The sequence below is a fragment of the Magallana gigas genome, chromosome 4 (genome assembly GCF_963853765.1).
Source record: "Magallana gigas chromosome 4, xbMagGiga1.1, whole genome shotgun sequence".
Classification (NCBI taxonomy): Eukaryota; Metazoa; Mollusca; class Bivalvia; order Ostreida; family Ostreidae; genus Magallana; species Magallana gigas.
Genome location: NC_088856.1, coordinates 52,350,383 through 52,373,293, shown reverse-complemented (window position 1 = coordinate 52,373,293; position 22,911 = coordinate 52,350,383). Strand labels below are relative to the sequence as shown.

General features: G+C 33.9%; 2 protein-coding genes across 2 annotated transcripts; both read left to right on the top strand.

The window, feature by feature from the left end:
• The first annotated feature begins 2,500 nt into the window (after positions 1-2,500).
• Positions 2,501-3,001, top strand: LOC136275107 (uncharacterized). Its single transcript, XM_066083419.1, has one exon. It carries the CDS (start codon positions 2,501-2,503, stop codon positions 2,999-3,001), a length of 501 nt encoding a protein of 166 aa, XP_065939491.1.
• Positions 3,002-9,324: 6,323 nt separating this feature from the next.
• Positions 9,325-22,706, top strand: LOC105322453 (ceramide kinase). Its single transcript, XM_011421189.4, has 11 exons — positions 9,325-9,525; positions 11,176-11,469; positions 11,706-11,834; positions 12,032-12,095; positions 12,525-12,667; positions 13,239-13,313; positions 14,420-14,572; positions 14,997-15,102; positions 15,849-16,098; positions 16,769-16,953; positions 18,559-22,706. Exons 1-11 carry the CDS (start codon positions 9,366-9,368, stop codon positions 18,692-18,694), a joined length of 1,695 nt encoding a protein of 564 aa, XP_011419491.3. The 5' UTR covers positions 9,325-9,365; the 3' UTR covers positions 18,695-22,706.
• Positions 22,707-22,911: the final 205 nt, after the last annotated feature.

The window sequence follows — 22,911 nt, the reverse complement described above, 5'->3', positions numbered from 1 at the left end:
AACATTGGAGATGTAATGCCCCGTTTTCTTTATCAATGATTATGTTCCCTTTAGGAAGTGTGCAATCTACTTAGATTGTAGGTATTATAGGTGGGTAGATGATGTCGTCAATCCTTGTATACAGGCTGACTATTGTTATAGCATGTCCAGTTCAAAAGGTCAATTGATCAGTAGATTATGTCAGTTAATAGAGTCTTGTCCAATCGATGTCTTTTGAGCCTTGATTGACAGTCATCGATTATGACGATGTTGGTAAACAATATGAAGTCCCAAGGAATAAGACGAAAGATGCATAAGATGGTGCAATGACTACTGATTTTATTGTTTAAAAAAAACAAATTTGTATTAACGGTGCAGGATTTAAAAAAGAATCGGTCTGAATTTTTTTTCCAAAGAAAAGCAATCTTGTCTAAAATTTTGATTGTGATGCCCAAGACTACTGACTTTTTTTTAAATTTTCGCTAGCAAAGCGTTTCTGATCCGCTGACTTTTTAGGTCACCTTAGTCACTTTTGCCGTTATTATTCGTGTGTCGTCGTTCGCCGTGCGTCGGCTTTTAACAAATTTTAATTAAATTCTTTTTGAAAACTTTAAGACCAGTTGTAACCATTTTTGGTCAAACAATTAAAAACATGAGATATTCGGCTTTAAGTTTTCAAAAGTGACACTATTTGAAGACGGTGATATGCATATATATACTAGTTATTGCATGCGCGGATTCAGAAATTTTTTCCGGAGGAGGTGGGGGGGGGGGGGGGTGTCTGACGAATATTTGAGTTTGCCTGGGGGGGGGGGGGGTTGGCTGAGGAATATTTTTGGTAATTTTTCAATGTAAATTTTAAAAAATTGAATTATGCAAGGGGGGTCCCCCCGACCCACCCCATCCCCCCAGATCCGCGCTAGTATTATCAAAACCGTGACTATAAAAAAAAAGAAAAGAAAATTAGCCGGATTTAATAATAAGCCGGTTTTCAAACTAACCACCTATTTGTTGCATTGAAATTATAAGCTAGTCATGACAATACCATTTATAAAAGGTTGTTTTTTTCTACATGTAATATATTAAAGACAGTATTGTTTTCATTATTTTATTGTAAAAATTCCATGACATTTATGATTAATTAGATTCAAAATAAAATTTCTAAATCTTTAATGAGGAGTAGAAGTAGGTCTAGTAGTCGTCATTACTAAAAGCTCACTGTTTTAAAGATAGACACGCAGAATTAAAGACACGAACATTTTATAATTTAACTCTTACAGATGTTTAGCTGGATATCCTAGAATAACCAAGTAATTCACAAACTATCGATTCAATTTAGTGGTTTCACATTAAGCTGTGATTTTTCTCTCGTCACTTGCCGGAAATAATTTTTTTTATAATCAGCAGTGAATTGAAAATAAGACGGTTTTGAAAATAAGCCCAAAACTTTTTTTTTTCAAGGTTTTAGGGTATGTTAGCAGCTGAACTGTTTAATAAAACGCTAATAAATGGATTTTTTTCCAAAAAATACAATGTTGAAAACGTAAATCTGATGAAAAAGTTAGTTTTTAAAAAATATTTTAGGCACGTAGCATTGCTTCGAACTTTAAGTGTAAGAAAAGAATGTAAAATAAATTCGAAATTCATATCTGCGGGTTGTGAGGGAGGGGGCTGTTAATTACTATTTAAAACTTTATTAAAGTGATTTTGTATCATGCTGTTTGATGTATAATTTTAATACATTTTTAACAGTTACAGAAAAGTGGAGGGGTATAATTTTGTTTAGTCATTATGTGATTTGCAAACAAATGTGCCCTACCCCCTTCCATTGCTACATGCCTTTTATTTACTATTAATTTTCTTATATTCACTTTTAAGAGCTTAAAATTATCCACCTTTTAATATTTGTACGGATTTTTACAGAAGACGGAAACAAGTATTTTATTTTTAAATCAAAATCAAATCAAAATTTTTGATAATCTATACATGTAATCGTGTGTGATATATTGGAGTTATCTCTCTTTGACCAGTCATACAAATTGACTATGTTATATTTAAACCTCATTAATCACAAAAATTAAAACAATCCAACAAGCTTGGTTTGTGCGCTACATTGAACTGAATTTTTGGGGGCATTTTTCATTTCCTAAATACTCCATTTTGGCATCGAAAGGAGTGAAATTCAATATCTTGTCAAATCGATATTGACAAAAATATTCAACAATTTTATGAATGATCATGATATACTTAACTTGCATAGATCTTTAGATGTACATGGGCTTTGCATTTCAGGAAATGATTTAGTTTATTGGACCTACAAAATATACATGTACCAAAAAAAATGGGCATCATGACAAAACGGAACTATTTTATGGACCTACAAATTGTACATGCTCAGTCAAAAATGGGCATCATGACAAAACGGAGCTGTTTTAAACAGTTCTTACTTCAGAAATTACCATTGTCATGACTAGCGAATAAACAATTACAAGGCCAAATTACAGATCTGCAGGCAAGAAGTATGAGGGATAATTTGCTTTTTTTCGGACTCGCAGAATACCGCGGCAGTGGAAAGGAGAACTGTGCAAATCTGATCAACGAGTTCTGTGAAGCAGAACTGAACATTGTTGGCATTAAAGATAATATCGAGCGTGCCCATAGGATTGGACGATTCCAGTACAACAAAACAAGGCCTATTGTTGTGAAATTCTCGAACTTCAGGGTCAGGGAAAGTGTCAGGACATCTGGATACAAGCTCAAAAACAAGCAGTACAACATACGAGAACAATTTCCTAAAGAAATCGTTGAGAAACGAAAGGCTTTAATGCCTATATTGAGAAAAGCATTGGAGGAAAATAGAAGGGCTGTATTGAAATACGACAAACTATTTATTGACGGCAAACTATACATGGGAGAGACAGGAAACACCATTAACACAGAGGCTGGCAGAGACGATCCCGAGGATGACGAGCCTGCGGACATACTTACAGAGGACGCTGGAAACGGCAGAGGTGAAGCTTAGGGGCAATCGGAGGATGATTTCGTGAAGATAATCAGCTGGAACATAAACGGGGGTTTTGCCAGTAAATTCAGTGATAAAAAATTCCAGTGTTACATTCTCTCATATGACATCGTTCTCCTTACGGAATGTTGGATAGAAAATAATTTCTCAATTGACGTGGAAGGATTTCATAGCTTTGTTTTTCCAAGAATGCGCTCAAAATCAAAACAAGGAGGTGGTTGTGTTATTCTAATTCGTGAAAAACTTAAGCATTATGTATCTTTTCTTGAAAATATGTGTGACACTATAATATGGCTTAAGCTTGATAAATGTCTATTAGATAGTTCTGAAGATTTGTATTTAGCATGTGTGTATATACCACCAAGCAGTTCAACTTTTTACCAAGCTTATGATTGTGATATATTTAGTGAGCTAGAAAACCAAATTGTTAAATATTTGACTTTTGGAAAAGTGATGTTGATTGGTGACACTAATGCAAGAACTGCAAATGCAAATGATTTTATAATGTATGATATACTACATGATGATGTTTTGAGAGATTTAAGTGAAGTTTTATTTTATGGTTTAGACACACGTCTTCAAAGTAGAACTAATCCTGACATGGTCATCAATGATTTGGGTAACAAGTTATTATCATTATGTAAAAGTAGTGGTTTAAGAATTTTAAATGGGCGTCATAATTTGGGTATGGATAAAGATTATACATTTGTTGGCCCAAGGGGCATGAGCGTTGTGGATTATGTTATAACTACACCTGATGTATTTTCAAAAATTGATCAGTTCATTGTAGCAAATTTTACTATGTACTCTGACCATGCACCTCTTCATGTCAGACTGAAGTCTAAAATAGAAATTATTAGCAATTCAACTGTGCTTAATGAAAGTGAAAACCAATTGTCTTCGAAATTCGTCTGGAACCAGGACATGATTCATCAAGCCCAGTCAGCTTTAATAGAGAATTCTGATGACCTTGTGGCATGTTTCCAGAATACCCTGTGTGATTCCCAGTCTAGTATTGACGAATCGGTCGATTTGTTTACATCACGCCTGAGTGACCTTATGCGACCCTTTTTCGAAATAAACAAAAGGTATCCAAACCCAGTTCAAAACTCAGGTGGAGCGAGACCTCATTCATGTGTGAAGTCACCTGACAAACCTTGGTTTAATGAAGATCTCCGAAAAGAGTACAGGATATATCGATCAGCACTCACTCGTTTTAATAATACAAAAAGCAGAGTTAACCATTTGAACTTAATCGAAGCTAAGAGGAATTACAAACGTTCAGAAGCAAAACTTAAACGCCAGTATTTACGAAAAGAAGGCAACCTTCTTGATCATCTCCGTAAAGACAACCCAAAAATATTCTACAAACATTTCCGGAAAAGAAAACCTAAACATACATCAATTGAACTGGACCTATTCCGAAAACATTTTGAAGATTTATCTACATTTACTACCGATACAGATAACGATCCCCCGGTGGACACTGGAACTACCGTGTTTGAAGAATTAGACACTGAAATTAATGTAAAAGAAATATCAGATGCTATAGACAATCTCAAAAGAGACAAATCACATGGTCTTGATTATATTTTGAATGAATATTTTATAGAATTCAAGGGTATACTTATGCCATGTTTACATAGTATTTTTAATCGTATATTATCATCCGGTTATTTTCCTACACAATGGTCAGATGCAGTTATTGTTCCTGTTTTTAAAAAGGGTGACCCAGATGACCCCAACAATTACCGAGGCATAAGTCTTATCAGCTGCTTTTGTAAATTGTTTACCTCAATATTGAACCGTAGACTAATATTATGGGCATCTTCCAATAGTATTGTCACAGATGCACAGTTTGGTTTTCAACCTATGTTAGGTACTACAGAAGCAATTTTTGCACTTCATTGCCTGGTTTCACAAGCGCTGCAAACTAAAAAACGGTTTTATTGTTGTTTTGTTGATTATAAGAAGGCCTTTGACTCTATCAATAGGGAGAAATTGTACAGAAAATTAAAGTATTATGGTATACAGGGAAAGTTACTTACAGTAATTCGTTCAATGTATTCCAGAATTAGAACGTGTGTTAAATCTTCTGGTCATATTTCTAATTTCTTTGAAAATCATGTTGGTCTTTTACAAGGAGAAGTGTTGTCTCCCATGTTGTTTGTATTATATGTTAATGATCTTGAAAATGAATTTATAGGAAAAGGGACTGCCCCCACTGACCTGCAATTGCTAAGTCTTTATCTTCTTATGTATGCTGATGATATGGTATTGTTTTCTGAATCAATTGATGAGCTACAGAGCATGTTGAATATTTTACAGTTCTATACAAATGAATGGAACCTTGATGTAAATGTATCTAAAACTAAAGTGGTTATTTTTAGAAATGGTGGGAATTACCGCACCAACGAGAAATGGCTTTATAATGGTGAAAATTTAGAAATTGTGGACCATTTTGTTTATCTAGGTGTTATGTTCAATTATAACGGTAAATTTTTTACCACTCAAAAACAATTAGCGGCACAAGGTCGCAAAGCCATATTTGCTCTCAAATCAACAATTAATCAGCTTTATTTAAACCATTGTACTTTGTTTTCTGTTTTTGATACCTATGTGTGTAGCATTTTAAATTATGGATGTGAAGTTTGGGGTTCCCACAAGGGACAAGATATTGAAAAGGTCCACCTTGAGTTTTTACGCTTTGTGCTTGGTGTCCGGAAAAATACTAATACAACTATGTTATATTTCGAGACTGGGCGTCTACCCTTATATCTTATTCGTATATATCGAATGTTTAAGTTCTGGTTTAAATTATTACAGACAGAAAATTGTATATTAAGAGCTGCTTATGGCTGGTCATATTGTATTTGTGAAAACGAAAAGCAAAATTATCAAAGCTGGGCAAAATTTATTAAGGACCAATTATATAATCTGGGACTTGGCTACATGTGGAATGGTCAAAATAATTTAAACAGTCGTATTTGTTTACCAATTATTCAGAAAAGACTTAAAGACAACTTTATTCAAACGCTGCATGGCAAGATGCAAATAGAAACAAAATGTTTTATTTACAAGCACTTAGTTGATAATTTTTGCTTACAATACTATTTAGAAAAATCAATACCAAGGTTGTATAAAAAATGTATTTCCAAAATGAGGTTGTCCTCACATAATTTGCTTATTGAAACAGGTCGACATAAAAATATACCAAGAGACAAAAGATTTTGTAAAACTTGTATAACAGACATTGAAGACGAATATCATTTTATACTTGTATGTCCAATGTACTTAGCATTACGATCAAAGCTCATAAAAAAGTATTACTGGTGTAAACCATCCATGTACAAATTAATACAGTTATTAAGTGTTAACAATATTAAAGAATTGTGTAATTTAGGAAAATTCATTTACAAAGCCCTCACACTCAGAATGGTTTGACTATATCAAGTGTCATTTGCTGATTTCAATTGTTATTACTATCAATATATATATAATATATGTGTTATTTCATTCTCCAAATACAAATTATTCTATAGATTTGTAATCTATGTGACCGTCCATTATTATTATTATTTATTCATGTATTGTTCACATTTATACATGTAAGTGCTATAAGACGTATGTCTTTGCAATAAAGAAATTGAATTGACTGTACTAATAATCCAGATGCAAAATACATAAAAAAAAAGACAACGTTATGAGAATACCAGTAGTTTGCATCCAATATTCTCAGAGTCATTTAGCTGCAATAATGTTGCCCTCTCCCGATTTTCCCCCCTCTCCAGTAAACATCAGATATGAAAATCGGAGAGGGCTACATTATTGCAGCTAAGGGTCATTTAGCTCCCCTGTCGTTATTTTTTTCAACGTACAAGTAAAGGTTACATATTCACTGTGATAGTGCGACAGAGTGCTGAGAATTCTGTTATCGACATGTTTTGTTATGTTTATAATTACAATGTAAATTATGTTTGAACGATAACGTGTAAATTGCGCAGAGTTGTTGAATCAAAACCATTTCAAACATATGGCACATGAAACTCATGGAGGACAGATCTAGACTACCTCGTATATCTTTGATATAAAAATACACAATTTTCTCAGCAATTTCATGTTACATGTTGTCATAAGATACGAAAATTTTAACACATTAGGTCTAGCTGAAAATTTTTTGTCTATAAACTTGTTCCGGACTTGTGATATTGCATCACATTCTAAAATATAATGAAATTCATCGGCTATACGTTTTGTATTACAGAGATGACAAAATCTTTCTTTTTAGAAATATATTTTATACATTTTGTTAAAACACCATGTTCTACAATTATTCAACAATAAAAATGATTTTATTATTTAAAACAAAATTTCAAAGGTTAATTTTCATGGATTATAATTGCATGTTTATCTCAACAGTCTGTGTGTTAACCAGTGTGAACCTGTTTTAGAAAACAGATGTTCTTGCTCTTACTAATTTACTCCCTACGTGATCTGCAATTTATACCGATTTATTTAAAAAAAAAATAATTTCATCAATAAGGGAATGTATTTATAAGCATTAAATGATTTATTTTTGACGTCGTCGTGTCAATAACTGCCGTCAGATGAACAGACAAATTATCATAACGCGCGTTATTCAATTTGTCTGCTCACCTGACGGCAGTTTTGACACGACGACGTCAAAAATAAATCATTTTTTCCTCACTAAATAATTTGTGACAAAAATAATATAAAACAATTTTGCGTAATATGCCGTCTGAATAACGCACTTTTACACAACACGCCATATTGCAGAATTAAGGTACCACAACAGGAAGCTCACTAATATACATATGTAACTTCTGACAACACAGTACTGTCGTGGTCGATCATACAGTACCGACCAGACCCAATCTTAACAACAGAGCCGACCCCAACTACACTTGTAAACCCCGGCCTTATATATAGCGGGTTATGTATTTTTTCCGCGTTATAGCAGGTTATATAATTTTTTCTGCAATGATCGCTACCTTCATAACCCGCATGAATCATGGAAGAAAGCATTTTGATGTTTATATTTACATCTTTATTTTAACAAATTAATTAATTGATCGTAAAAATTAAGTTAAATTCACTAAATTACTGTTAATGTACATCAGTACGTTAACTAAAATTAAGAAACAGCCAAATCGTCTCCTGTGGGAGTTTGAGTCTGACATCCTCAAAATTATTTCGTGCAGTCCATGATTTTTCTTAGGTCGCTGTAGGTTTCGATCAATCGATAAACGGGGTGTGTACATTTCATTCCTGTCAGTTTCAGTCGCATAGATTTCAGTCTGGCTGTTAAAAAGAGCTATGCATTACCAACACGTTTCCGTAAGAAATGGAGAGAATCATACTCGATAGATGTAAATATAAGCAGGCACGTAGCATCAGGGGGGGGGGGGGCCAGGGGGGGCCTGGCCCCCCCCACTTTTTCTCGCAGCAACAAATTTTTTAAAATTTACATATAAAAAAATGAATTATAATGGAGTTGGCCCCCCCACTTTTTTGGAAGTTAGTAAAAAATTGGTATGAAAATTAGGAAATGAGTAGTCAAATTGAAGTAACCCCCCCCCCCCCCCCCACGGATTAGGAATTTCATGATTTTGGAGGGAAAAATTTTGGTAGGGAAGAATTGTTTTTGGAAGTATAGTTGAGTATGATTTCCCTTAGACATGTCTCTTACAATGATCTACAACATAAACAGAGACCGAACCAGTCATGTTGGCAATGTAGAAATAAAAGAAAAAAAAAAGAAATCAAAAGTCGCGTAATTTTAGTGGAGAGAAGAAAAGGAATGCACAGAGCAAGTACTCAAAGAAAAGGAATGGGACTATAGTACGTGTACATATGTCAAATTCACTTGGTGTAGAATAGAATAAAATACTAGAACTAACCTAAGATAAAGAAAATCAACGCATTAAGGAAAGAAAACACACAATCTGATTAAAATCAGATCCTTTGATCCGCTCACTCAGATCGCTACACTGCTTTGATTTTTTATTGTGAAAAATTAAAATTGCCATGATACCCGCAAGGTTCTCTCCCCCAATATAAGTAAATTCCTATGAGTATCTGTGAGAACGGATTCATGAGCATTTCTATTATTTTTAAACGTAATGTTCGTCTTTTTTGTTAGATATAAAGATGAATTTTCACCGGGCATTGCGCATATTTTGCCTATTAGACTTAAATACTTCTTATCCATTATGATATCTATCATAATCAAGTGATTTTCTGCTGATTTGATAAAAAAGTTTCACGGTGAAGAGAGCCACCTTTTATTATTATGTCGGGATCGACATACGTTTTCTGAAACCACCAATGGCAGCAACAAACAATGGCGGAATGTGGAGACGATGTTGTTTTCCAGTCGTCGCTAGACATTAACAAAAAGACGCACCAGGTACAGCTAACGCGGAGACACCTGACATGGGACCTAGCTTCTCCGGGGAAATCCCTGCGGCAGACTGGAAGTCCGTCATCGCAGCCATTTATTGGTGAGTACACGCAGCTGTCAACAGATTGTCAACAAATAAAGTTGAAAATGTAGAACTAAGGAAAATCGATTGTGTGTTACTGGATGTTTCATATAGTTTAATTTTTGTCGTCATTTATTTATAGTGTTATATGAAACGATAGATACTACTCTGTTAGCCACACAATTAAACATTTGCAGAAGAGTTGCAGTTAATTCAACAGGGGCTCGGTTGTCGGATAATGGAGTTCTTAATTATTTGTTTCCAAAATCAAAATTAATTGAAATCGGTAATCTTATATGTATTTCTGTGTATCGCAATAAAAGCATTTCCTTACGCATAATAAACATAAACGAAATGTACTAGATACTCACCAAACTTATTGAAAGCAAGGGAAGTTTACCTTTGAGTGATGTATATTCTCCATATAATCGCTGAGTTTTTCCGAAAACATATGATAAGTCTAGATAGAGCAAAAAATCTGCGAAAAGACTCCTATTGGTTTATTGTATGCTTTCAGATCTTCTCAGTGATTACATGAAGAGTTTGCATCAACTTCTGTTGATTTCGATAAGTTTGGCGAGTATCTTGTACATTTCATCATGAGGTGTTAATTATGCAGCACACAGATGTAGTCTAATGTTATACTCTGTCCCAAGATATTTTGGATTCACATTTGGCTTAATTGCTTGATATTTATAAATACCTCAGGATTCAAACAATGTTCATTCAAAAGTATGAAAAATTTCCAAGATTTATCAGTCGAAACGACCCCTGTTAGCTTATCCAGTTTCAACACAATGCTAAAAAATGTGATGTCTACGGAGATTTTGTATTGCAGCAAGCCCGGATGATAACGTTGAAAAATTGCGTGATGTATTCCGAGTGTAATCCGAATGGAGAAAAGATGTAAACATTCCCCATTATAAATCTCCGTAAGGAATCTGTTTTCGTTCCTGTGAATTTTTCCGAGTGAAAGATGATAATGTGTCAATGAAATTATCTTGGAAAATATCCCTTTCAACTATTTCAATTGCACTTCTTTCACAGGTATGTGTATTTTTTAATAAAAATCGTCCAAATGTGCTGCATAAATATCTTGGGACAGACTATAGGTATTAGTCATTTGATTATTTTCCAACCTAGATCTTGTCAGAAATCGTTGGAGAAATTGGGAAACTTGTTTAAAACGTAGCTTGAAACGTGGACTCCAATTGAAAGATGGCGGGTGTTGTCCCTTTACTCTTTTAATGTACACTGAATACACTTTGATTTTTAAAATGATTGAAACAGGGGGTTTCAGGGAATGTTTTTATTGCAATACACAGAAATACACATAAGATGACCAATTTTAATCAATTTTTTTTTTCAGGAACAAATAATTAAGAACTCCACTATCCGAGCCCCTGTGGTTAATTCATCGTTAAATGCAATATATTTTCAGTAGTTCAAAGAAGATATTTGAATTATTGTTAAAGACATGAAGGTTGTCATAATTTTTGGTTAAAAAGTTAGTACTTCAATAGCAATACTTCGACATGCTACATATACCAAACAGTGAGGTTTATGATCACATTATTTAAGGTTAAAACTTTTTACATCCCCTAGTTGGCAAGGCTTTTATTTCACTGCCAGGTCTTTTATTTTCAAACTTTTATCTTTATTTATCAGGACACTCTGGTTGTAAGCATGTGCCTTTACAAGAAATCATTGCAGTCAATCTAGAGCGCAGTCTTGGAAAAGTGTCCCCATTTAAGTCAGCCAAGAAGAATTCCTCCACACCGCTAAAAGAGTCACCTATTTATATCGAGCTCCAGCCTCTCCACCCTGTCTCATTTTCAGTTCACGTCGTCAAGAGATGTCCAAACCACAAATGGAAGAAGAAGAAAGTGACATTTTTTTGTCAAGGAGAGAACCTTTGCAGGACATGGGTAGAGAAGATCGAAGAGGCCCTCTCCAACCCGGGTAACTTAAATTACTGCAATATTTCCAGAAACTTCAGTTTTAACTTGTAATTTTCCTACCCAGTTTAATGCAAAAATCCCAGTTATTTATGCACAATTGAATAAATGGAGCGGAAAATGAAGAAAATAAAATCATACTTACTGATGTCTGATAGTGGAAACAGCCTTATTTTCTTTATATGATAAATAATGAATACTGAAAGATGATGATCATTTTTGTTTTATTTCAATTGACAGCACTGAAAAGACCCCGGAGTTTGCTGGTGTTTATAAATCCTTTTGGGGGTAAGAGACGAGCGCCGCGGGTGTTTGAGGAGACCGTGTCCCCACTGATGGAGCTGGCCAAAATCAGAACCCACGTTATCAGTAGGTGTTTACTTAATCAGAAGTACATTGTAATTTTAAAACTGTCCCTGTACTTAACAAAATCCTATGTCAATCCTTGCTATATATACACATTTCATATGTACTGAAGATTATGATACATTGTGGCACCTGTCATGTTGATGCCCAGTAGATTTCTGGAGGAGTAATAATGCAGCGATCTTTAATTCCTGTTTCAGCCACTACACATGCAGGACATGCCAAGGAGGTGATAACCAAGTACGACCTGCAGTCAGTGGACGGGTAAGTCTTACATATAATGCTTGATCTCTAAGTCACCTATTATCTTCATCTCTTTTCTCTGACAATTACTGTAAAAGTGGTTATTTACGCAGGGGGTTAATACGCATTTTCTATGGTCAAACAATACGCATATGTTTTAAATACGCAGAAGTGCGAATTACCTCTCAGAAGTTTCAAGTTTTTAACACATGCACGGGGTTATTATATGCATTTTAAGCTTACTGCTTTACTTTTGTGAATTTCCCCTACATGTTAATAACCACTTTTATAGTATCACATTTCCAATTTTTTAGGCTACTGTTGAGAAAATCACAGTGTTCTTTCTGTTGAATGTCACTATATTTTATAAAAAAAAAATTCTATGTGTATCATTACAACTCTATATATATTTCTTTCTTGTGTATATTTCTCTCTGTTCGGTTTATACAGAGTGGTTTGTGTGGGCGGGGACGGAATGTTCACCGAGCTCCTAAACGGCTTGATTGACAGAAAGATGTCGGAGGCCGGGAAAATGCAGACTCCCTCGGAACAACCAATATCCCCCGATTTACGGGTTGGAATCATTCCAGCAGGTTTGTACTTTATTCTTAGACCTAGCGATGTACAAGCTTATATTTACATTCCACACATTTTTTGCTTGTAAAGTGAGTTGAAAGCTATGGCATTTTTAACACTTTAATGCACACAGGGTACTCAAAGGTTAAAATGACGAGTTTTATTATGACGTCACAAACGTTGAACGCTGTTAACTGCAACGTCACAAGCGAAAATCAAAGTTCACGCTTGCGGCTGTTGCTGTGGCTCTTCCATTAATATGAACTTACCCTTAGGATAAGATAGTAATTTTAAGGTATAAATCACATTTTCAGACAAGGCATGAAGTTAAAATAATGTAAATATAAGCATTTAATCATGATTTTTTGAAGTATAGTCTCATAACTGCAGCGATGCTTGCATACAAATTTTTATAACACTCTAACGTGCTTTCCTCAATTTATATGCACACACCGCTGCAGTTATGAGACTGTATACTTCAAAAAATTATGATTCAATGCTTTAATATAAGTTGATGTTAGCAGTTTATATTTTTCATCGAAGAGTATGTTTACCATAGTCTGATATAGACTAGTTGGTTTATTTCAGGGTCCACAGATGCTATCTGCTTCTCCACAACAGGGATAAATGACCCGATGACATCAGCTATACACATGATTATAGGTAAGGTATTGGTGATCTCAGTAAAGTATGGAATATGTGGGCTATACATGTCAGCTATACACATCATTATGGGTGGGCTATACAAGTCAGCTATACACTTCATTATGGTTGGGCTATAAATGTCAGCTATACACTTCATTATGAGTGGGCTATACATGTCAGCTATACACATCGTTATAATTATATGTGCTATACATGTCACCTATACACATCATTTTTAGGTGGGCAATACGTGTCAGCTATACACATTGTTGTAGGAGGTTATACATGTCAGCTACACATATCATTATGGGTGGGCTATACATGTCAGCTATACACATTGTTGTAGGAGGCTATACATGTCAGCTATACCATTCATTATGGGTGGGCTATACATGTCAGCTACACACATCATTATGGGCGGGCTTTACATATCAGCTACACACTTCATTATGGGTGGGCTTTACATGTCAGCTATACACTTCATTATTGTTGGGCTATACATGTCAGCTACACACATCATTATGGGTGGGCTATACATGTCAGCTATACACTTCATTATAGGTAATGAATGGTGCACTCACATGAATCAGTCAAGGGTCAAGAGTTCAAAGACCATAAAATGTAATTGCTAAATTACACCAGATTCTGTAAGATTATGGTTATAGAGGACCTCCACTGTCTGACATCTGTCTTCTACCCTCACAAAGGACACAATCTCTCCCTTCCCCCGTTTTATGACAAAAAGTTTGTCCTTAAATAGGTTTGACAATCTTTTCATCAAAATGTACGATAGTTGAAATAGTTGAATCCGTCATCATTTAGAAGTAGTTTGTTAAAAAAGATGAAACTGTAAACCAATTTTTAGTCTCGGTGACTTTATTTCGCAATTAACTGCCGATAAACTGGTTCGCGACGACTAATGGTCACGACCAAGCCTTATCCAGACCTGTATTGTTATAAAAACTATAGACAAAGGATTGGTTCACGGTGAGAAATATTCTCAACAACAAGGCTCTCGCTAACCTCGCAAAAATTTCTTGCATGTGAATAAAAGTTGGTTTACAGTAATTGTTGGTACACGAAGTAGAATGAAAGCAATAAGAGAGGATGTTTGTTTATGACAGGTGACTCTACAGCTATTGACGTCTGCTCAATCTACAGTGGGGACCAGTTTCTTCGCTACAGCTCCTCCATGTTGGCTTACGGTTACTATGGAGACATGTTGAAGGACAGTGAAAATAACAGATGGATGGGGCCAAAGCGCTACCAAGTTGCTGGTAAGAACAGATAATTGTGGTTCAGAAATATATTCAAACCAAATTTCATTTGGCCCAAAAATATTCATGTATTGATTGCAGGCAGAGTTGAATTATTTGAGTTATTAAGAAAAGGGGAAAACCTTAATTTTCATATACAGTAAAACACGGCTATAGCGAACACATTTATGATGAATTACGCTTATTGCAAAGTGAGTTCCATTCCCCCTGACTTTATTACATGTAGTAAACATGATGGATATAACAAATTATGCTTATAACGAAGTAAAATTGCTCGTCCTTGGGACTTTTTTATAAGCGTGTTTTACTGTATTGGGTTATTCCCCTTTTTCCAAATTTTGAAATTTTGACTTGTAAACCAATACATAAAATTTTTTTTGGCCCTACTGAATACTCATGATTTTCTTTTGATGAATGGTTGTAGGGGCCAAAACGTTTTTGGCCAATAAGTCCTATGAAGGAGAAGTGTCCTTTAAATTGGCATCTTCTGCTGATACAAACCCAAAAGACAAGATGATGTGTAACTCAGGGTATGTACACAACAAAGTGTGACCATTTTGATGATAGATTTGATGAAATTTAATAAGCTGTTATCAGTGAGCTACATTGATTCATATAAAGCACCCAAACATTAACATCACATACGCTTGGGAAAATCAATCTAATTAAAACTAGACCTTTCACATTATCTTAGTTTATCTGTTGTTGCTAGTGATGTTGATAAACAAGAAGCAATATAAGGCCACATAAAATTGTCTTTAGAGTCTCATCCCCTCTGAAAGTTGCCCTCCCCGATGTATGTTATTTTTTAAAAATTGTACAAAAAAAAATTCAGGAAAAAAATTTAAGTTGGTGTACCAAAAAATTCAGAACATTTTAACGGCTGCTTAACATGTGGATCATCGTTTGATTCCAGTCATGCTTGTTATAAGGATACTAATGTCTTCATGCAATAACAGTTAAGTGGAAATAAAATGGAATTGAAAGACTGCATATTGGTTTTTGTACTCATATTAGCATTAACAATTTGATAAAGATAGAGCAGTTATTATTTCTAGAACATGAATGGTCAAAAAGATGATTTAAAAAAAAATAAAGAATAAAGCCCACCCACCCACCCCAAATTTTTTGCAAATCAGGATGAGAATCTAAATATTAAATTTATGTGGTCTTAACAGTCTAATTTTAATAAGATTGTGAAAAAATTAAATATAATTAAAAAGAAATGTTTCAGTAATTCATGTGAAGGTTATTTTATTTTCAATTTTTTTTTCAGTTGTAATATTTGTGCAATGAGTCAATTCTCTCAGGAGGAAAAAGGGCCAGACTCGTGGCACACAGTGCGGGGGAAATTCCTAGCGGTGGCCAGCTTCACTATGAGCTGTCGCTGTCTCATCAGTCCCATCGGCCCCTCCCCCTACTGTCACCTTGGCGACGGAACCTCCGACCTACTCCTGATACAGCAGTGCTCAAGGATACAGTTCTTGCGTCACCTGTACAGGTGTTCCACGACCAACGGCAACCAGGTAACGACTCAGGTGTTGTGATGTTATGTTGACTATTGTACATGTATAAGCACTATATTTACTTTATTTACAGGTAATAGCACCAACTTTTCATTGTGTGATGTGGTATTGTTTTTTGAGTGTCATCGTATTATGTGATGGGGGGGATTGTGTTTTGAGTTGCACTGTACATGTGATAAGATTTTGTGGTAATGACAATATATATCCACACTGATAATAGCAAGAAAGTTCAAACAATTTATATGACAATGACAATGAACTTTACTCTCATAACTGAATTTACAGTGTAGAGAAAATACATATGTACAGTATGAACACACTACAGTATATATAATAGATGAAAATCATTGGTACAGGCATGATGAAGGGATAACAGATATAATTTAACCAAGAGAGCTAACTCTCTTTTGTTTATCATAATGGTGACTTTTTATACAGATAGATGTTAAATGGTCCATGAATTGACAATGTTATTGGTAATTTGTAACAGAGTAAAAATTATTTTGAATTTCAAATAATTTTCAATGGCTTGATAAAATTCTGAAGATTCTTAAGTTATAAACCAGCATTTTGGCCTGAATCTGCTGTAACTTTCACCTGCCTAACACATGCATTTTACATGCATTTAACAAATGTGATCATGAGTACAATATCTTTTTCATTTTTTCAGTTTGACCTGCCGTTTATCAAGGTGTTTCGGGTCAGAGAGTGGAGCTTCTCTGTACAGACTGATACAGAGGGTGACACTGACCCTCAGTCCCAGCCATCCCCACCCCCCAGGGAGAGCCGCGCCCCCACCCACAGCGTGTGGAACTGTGACGGGGAAATCATCACCTCACCCAATCTCAACATCAGGTATGCTATGATTTATCATATCTCCAAAGTATGTTTGTTTGGTGTGGGGGGAGGGGACATAATCTTACCATTAGGTACCCCGGTATTCTGTCTTCAGGGGTGTGCAATTACCATCGCCCGACGCCCGGGGCTACCGATTTTAGAGGTCGGGCTAGCAAAAACATTAACTGTGGTAGCCCGTCGGGCTAGTAAATCATAACCAGAGTTGGCAAAATATGCCGGTAAATTTGCAGTGTCCTAGTAGGAAAAGTGTATCGTCATTGTTATCACAGAGGCATAATATCTGCTCCTTTTAAGTCATGATAGCCTAAAAATTTCTTAAGCATTTTTTTCTCGTGCTACATTCTTCTGAGAAAAAACACTCTGCTGTAAGTTTCACACTTTGAAGTTTTACCGACAGTGTTGACCAGTGGCTAGACGAGATAGTCACGCCTCACTGCACATGGCTTCCGTACAAGTGACATCACTGTAAAATGATTCCTTTTCCTTTAATATGTATTCATTGGCTTTTTTGATATAATTTTTTTTACAGAGAGAGAGAGAGAGAGAGATGCATTACAGAGATATTATAAATTTCTGCACTAACTATTCTCATGAACACATTTTAAAGTGACCTGCTTGGTGAATTCAAAAATAATCATATTTTGCATATTATTTGTGCATTTTCCATTATTTTTAATTAAAATTTACCATTACGTAATTAATTGCATAGTTATATTTTGTACCTGGAAATTAAACAGGATAAAATGCATGCACACATAGATAGTTGCAGTGATTTTATAGAGTCTGTTCACATTCACAATGTTATGTTTGGGTTTTATTATATAAACGGTACCCAAACCAATTTTGTAACTAAAATGTGAGAGATCAATGAAGTTGAATATTTTTGAACTAGTCTACCACAGAAAACATGCAAGTAATAAATATTTCGTATATTAATAATTATATATACTAGTATCATACAGGAGAAAACATTATGTACATAAAATTTAGTGTTTTTTATAAAATGAAATGTCGACATGTCCGAAATAGTCTGGCTAGTAACTTTGAATCTTGGGCTAGTAACTTTGGTACTCCCACTAGCCCCTGGGCTAGTGGCCAAATTTTGTAATTGCACACCCCTGGTCTTCTTATGTTTTGGGGGGGGGGGGGTAATAATTGACAATCTCTTTGTGTGTTATAGGGTGATAGAGGATACATGTTTATAACATTTACTGTGTTGTAAACTCAGCATCAGGTACCTTATCTTCCTATGTATAGGGCAAGGGGGAAATTAAATGATTATGGAATTGGAATATAAATTACTGTTTAGAATACCTAAATACAAAAAAGATTTTAAAGGATAGAGATACATGCTGTTCTGTTCAACATTTGTACACATGTAAGTCTTAGACTACTTTATTTGCATTGCATTGGCAAATACAATATCCAACTTAATTGATGTATGCTAGAACAGGGTTCTTAGAAACAAGCTTATACCACTTAATTGATGTATGCTAGAACAGGGTTCTTGGATTCAAGCCCTTTTTACACACATTACTTTGATTGGCAACAGATTGCTTGTTATGGAATGCTGAATATTTTTTTTTCTTTTCGCCTGCACAGAGTCCATTGTCAGCTGATCTCCCTGTTTGCCAGAGGAATTGAGGACATGGAGTCCCCCACCCCACAGTCTTGTGCATCCTGTTGTAACGTGTGTGACCCAGAGGACAATTATAAAAGTATAGGAGGTCACACATGATTGGTCATGACAGGTTGAAGGTCAATTGTCATGGTTGATCGATTCATTTGGATTACAGGTCATGTGTGAACAATGTAAGGTCATGGATCAAAGATTATGTCTGAGTATAGGTCATGGATGACTTAGATTTTCATTCTTGAAATATACATGACTGAATCCTTCATCTCTCTGATCAAGCATAACTTACTCATGGTGACAGTTGTTATAGATTTATTTGTACTTTGCCATAATTTGGGAACATGAGAGATAGTTTCTATATTTTTCGGTAAAAATATAGAGATTTAACTATTTTCTATTTTTTCTTAAAAAGTTGTGTTATTGAATGCAAGTAATTAATTTGAGGAACATATTTTTTGTAAATTGTGTGTATTCATATAAAAGTACTTGTTGAATGTACAACCCACCTAAATCTAACGTACATGGAAGTTTTAAAAGGAAGAAACAAGGCCTGGCCCGTGTTTTGATATTTCAAACTTTTGGTCTTGAGGTCATAATGGAGAATTTTTACATGTAGAACATGTAATAAACCAATGTCTGTGATATTATTTAAAGCTCTGAAGAGGACACTTTATTTATTAACTGTATACTTTTACTAATTTAAAAAATATTATAAACCAATCATAAGGGAAGGGGGGGGGGGGGGGTAAGGGGGAGGGGGGAGGGGGTGGGAAAGGGTTGTTGCTCTTACTAAGTGGGAAGCATTCCTTTATTTATCATTCTAAATTTGTATCATTCACATATAAACCAACAGTCAATGTAGATACTACATTTCATGGCTCACCACTTACTGACACTTCCGCCATTCTTTAAAAAAATGTTTGTTTGGAATTGCCACTTGGATTTATTTCATTTTCTTGACCGAGGAGGGAGGGAGGGGATTTTTTTTTTTCAAACTTGAAGTTTAACTTATTAGAATTAGGTAAAAAATAAAAATTTCCGTATTTAAAAAAAAAGGTTCTTTATTTCTGGCTGATAAAATTTTATCAGCAAGGGGTATTTCATTGAGGTGGGTTGCAGTTCCAAATAAACACAATTTTATATTGGCCTTATTGGTATGTTTTTGGTTTAAAAGCAAAAGGTTGCCATTCCAAAAACATTATATGCACATGTTTATGAAACCTGATGCATATTTCATGGAGTCAATTGAACAATAAAGTTTTTATCAGGGAAAGCAGAAAACACACATCAAAGTTTACATTCCGCTGTGTTCATTACAATGCAAATTGTGTAGATTCTAATAGATAAATATTTAATATTTATAAAAAAAATACTAAGAATATTATATCATTTTTATCAGAAAGAAGTTGAAATATTTAAAGTTATCATATTTTTTTGTGATAAATGAAAAAAGAGGATGAATATATGTAATAAAGAATCATCTCTGATTGTTAAAAATAAAGATAAGTATAAAAATCATACATGACAAATGCATTTTCTGTATATTTTATTTTTTAATTTATGCTGGAAAAAAAAATCAACCTGAAATTTTTTAAACAAATTCCACATTTTCTTTTTGAACAAGATATACACGTTAAAAATTTCAAGGAGAATTTCTTTAGAAAATTATTAAAAAACATTGAAAAAAGTAGAAACATGCATGTTTATTTTTTGTTTTTATGTGTTACTGTCAATGCAAATATTATAACATTTTTTCCCTAATGCAAATGATTTTATTTTCAATGCAATGAGTATGTTGTTCACCTGTTTTTCAGCATAATCATTATTTAGTTGCCCATTTTGTTTTTCTTGACATTTCAATGCAGTAATATAAACATCAACATTTTTATTAAATATATAACTCTATATATATGATAATATTTAGAAATATACATGTAGATATTTTTTTTTAACCAACCTTATATATTTTCCCAACATTATGCTGTATTTTGTGACAATTGTGTGCTATTCTATTTTTTTGAAAGTGTAATTAGGAGTTTTTATATTATGCAGAAATTTATGAATGCCAATGTTTAACCAATTGCCTTTAATTAATTTGAGTTGAGAGTGACTGCAACAGGTTTATTAGTTATTGAAACATTTTGCTTGTTTCATATCTGGAATAAAGAGGTAGAATGACTTTAAGTTCAGACGACACGTTCCTCGAGCATCTTTTTTGTATCTCCTCGTAATAAAGAGTTCCAATAAAAATTATTATTCTTATAATGATTTTTAAAATGATTAAAATTTACTTGTATATGAATAGATGCCTAGATGGCCGAGTGGTTAGAGCCGTGGCTGCTCACTGCCAGGAGTGTAGGTTCTAGAGGTTGTGAGTTCAAAGCCCGGCCCAATATAGCGAATTTCACTGTGCTGTTTTATTTATTTATTTTTATATCAGAATTCAAGTATTTTTTCAAGAAGATTATTTAAGAAATTACATTCTCTAGTATTTTGCAGAAATGCCTGGTAAGGTATCCTAATTTTTGCAAGAAAGCTTTTCAGAGTAGTAGTAAACCATTAACAAATTCCTTGAAAATGTTATATTAAATTGAGGAACGTGTTGTCCGACCTTAATCATATTTCATGTTAAGTAATGAATTAAAGAGTACTAAACAGTTATTTCCACACCAGTTTTATGAACTTTTTTGCTAGTTTAGATTTGGAATTTTCATTGCCAATTTATTAATGTAGGATTAGAAACAAGTTCTAATAATTAACATACAAATATACTATATGTAATTACTTTTCTCAATATTAATTTCCTTTCTTTGTTGTTAAAACTTTCCCATTCAATTTAAAAACAAACAGTGTGTACCGTTAATTGTTTTAAAAATAATTTGTAATTTGATTTAATTTGAAGCATCAGTTAGTGGTTAACTTACTTTAATTTTAATTTAGAATTCAAAAAAGATCATTCATTAAGTTTTCAGTCGTCCATTGAAGCTTAGCAGGAGAACCTGTTTAACAAAGTACACAACTCAAAGCTGTATTAAGGAGTACTAACCATCAAGCTTTTGATATAAATTAACAGTCTTCAGAAATCATTTGTCAATGACATATTATTTGTTTATAGGAATAAACTGCCTAGTAAGAATTAGTTTAAATTTGATCGATTTCCCCCCCCCCCCCCCCCCCATTTTAGTTAAGATCTACATTCAAACTTAGCAAGTTTTCAAATAATAAATTGAAATTTTTAAATATTGGAATGATTTTTTTCAAGCACATACATTCATTGAAATTAATTTTTCAAAACACTTGTGCACAATAAGCATTATCTTTTATCTGTATTCTGAGATAAACTCAGCAGAATTTTACCGGTTAATCAAACAGATTGTATTTTTCTAATTAGAAAATGTTACATGTATTTTGGTAGTAGTAGATATGTCTTATTTTTCTAGATTTTATATTCAGATGTATATTTATGTTGCATGAAATTGCAAAGTTCTGTGAACTTCATTTTTTCATGTATTTTATGGAAATATCCAGAACATTGAACAAGGAGAAGTGTTTGGGCTGTTGTTTTATTCTCTGAATGATATCAATGCAATGATTAACATTTTCATCATTTTACAACATCGCTTTGCCATGTCACAGGTACAAACTTAAGGTAATAAAGGTAACATGTGACTGGTTCAAGGCTAAAGAATTTTAAAAATCAATGACAGACTCGCTTTTGAGCGCAATTTCACTACGATGTATCTTCTCCTTTTATAAGAGTATGCTTGAGATCAGAATTGAGTTTGTTCATCTTTTACGACTGTGACGTTTGAACAGGTAAGATATTATATGCAGTGCTATATTAAACATGCTATAATCAAAATCAAATTTTTTAAAACCATTTTTTAATCAATGCAATACTTGATTCAATGTTAACTGGCTTTTTTTTTGCTGTATTCCATTGCTTCAAAAGTTGTGAAAGATTAAAGAGTAAAAGAGTAGAGCTATTTGTTTTGGTTATCTTGACTCTTCTCTCTCGACTCTGTTGTATTAAATATTTTTTTGATCTCAATAAGATTGTCAATTTTGTTTATTTGCTTGTTTCTCATACTTGAAATAAAATTAATAACAAATACTGATGTTCCGTTCCTCTCTTCGATAGGTGTAAATTTGTAATGTTTATAAGTCACACAAAACAAACTTGTTCGTAAGATTTGAAGGAAAAAGGTGGTCTATTGTAAAGTTCTACTTAACTGTAGGTTGTATAGCTCACCTGAGCTAAATCAGGTTAACATGCAAGATTCGAGACTTACTAGAAAAAAAATAAATTTGTTAAAAAT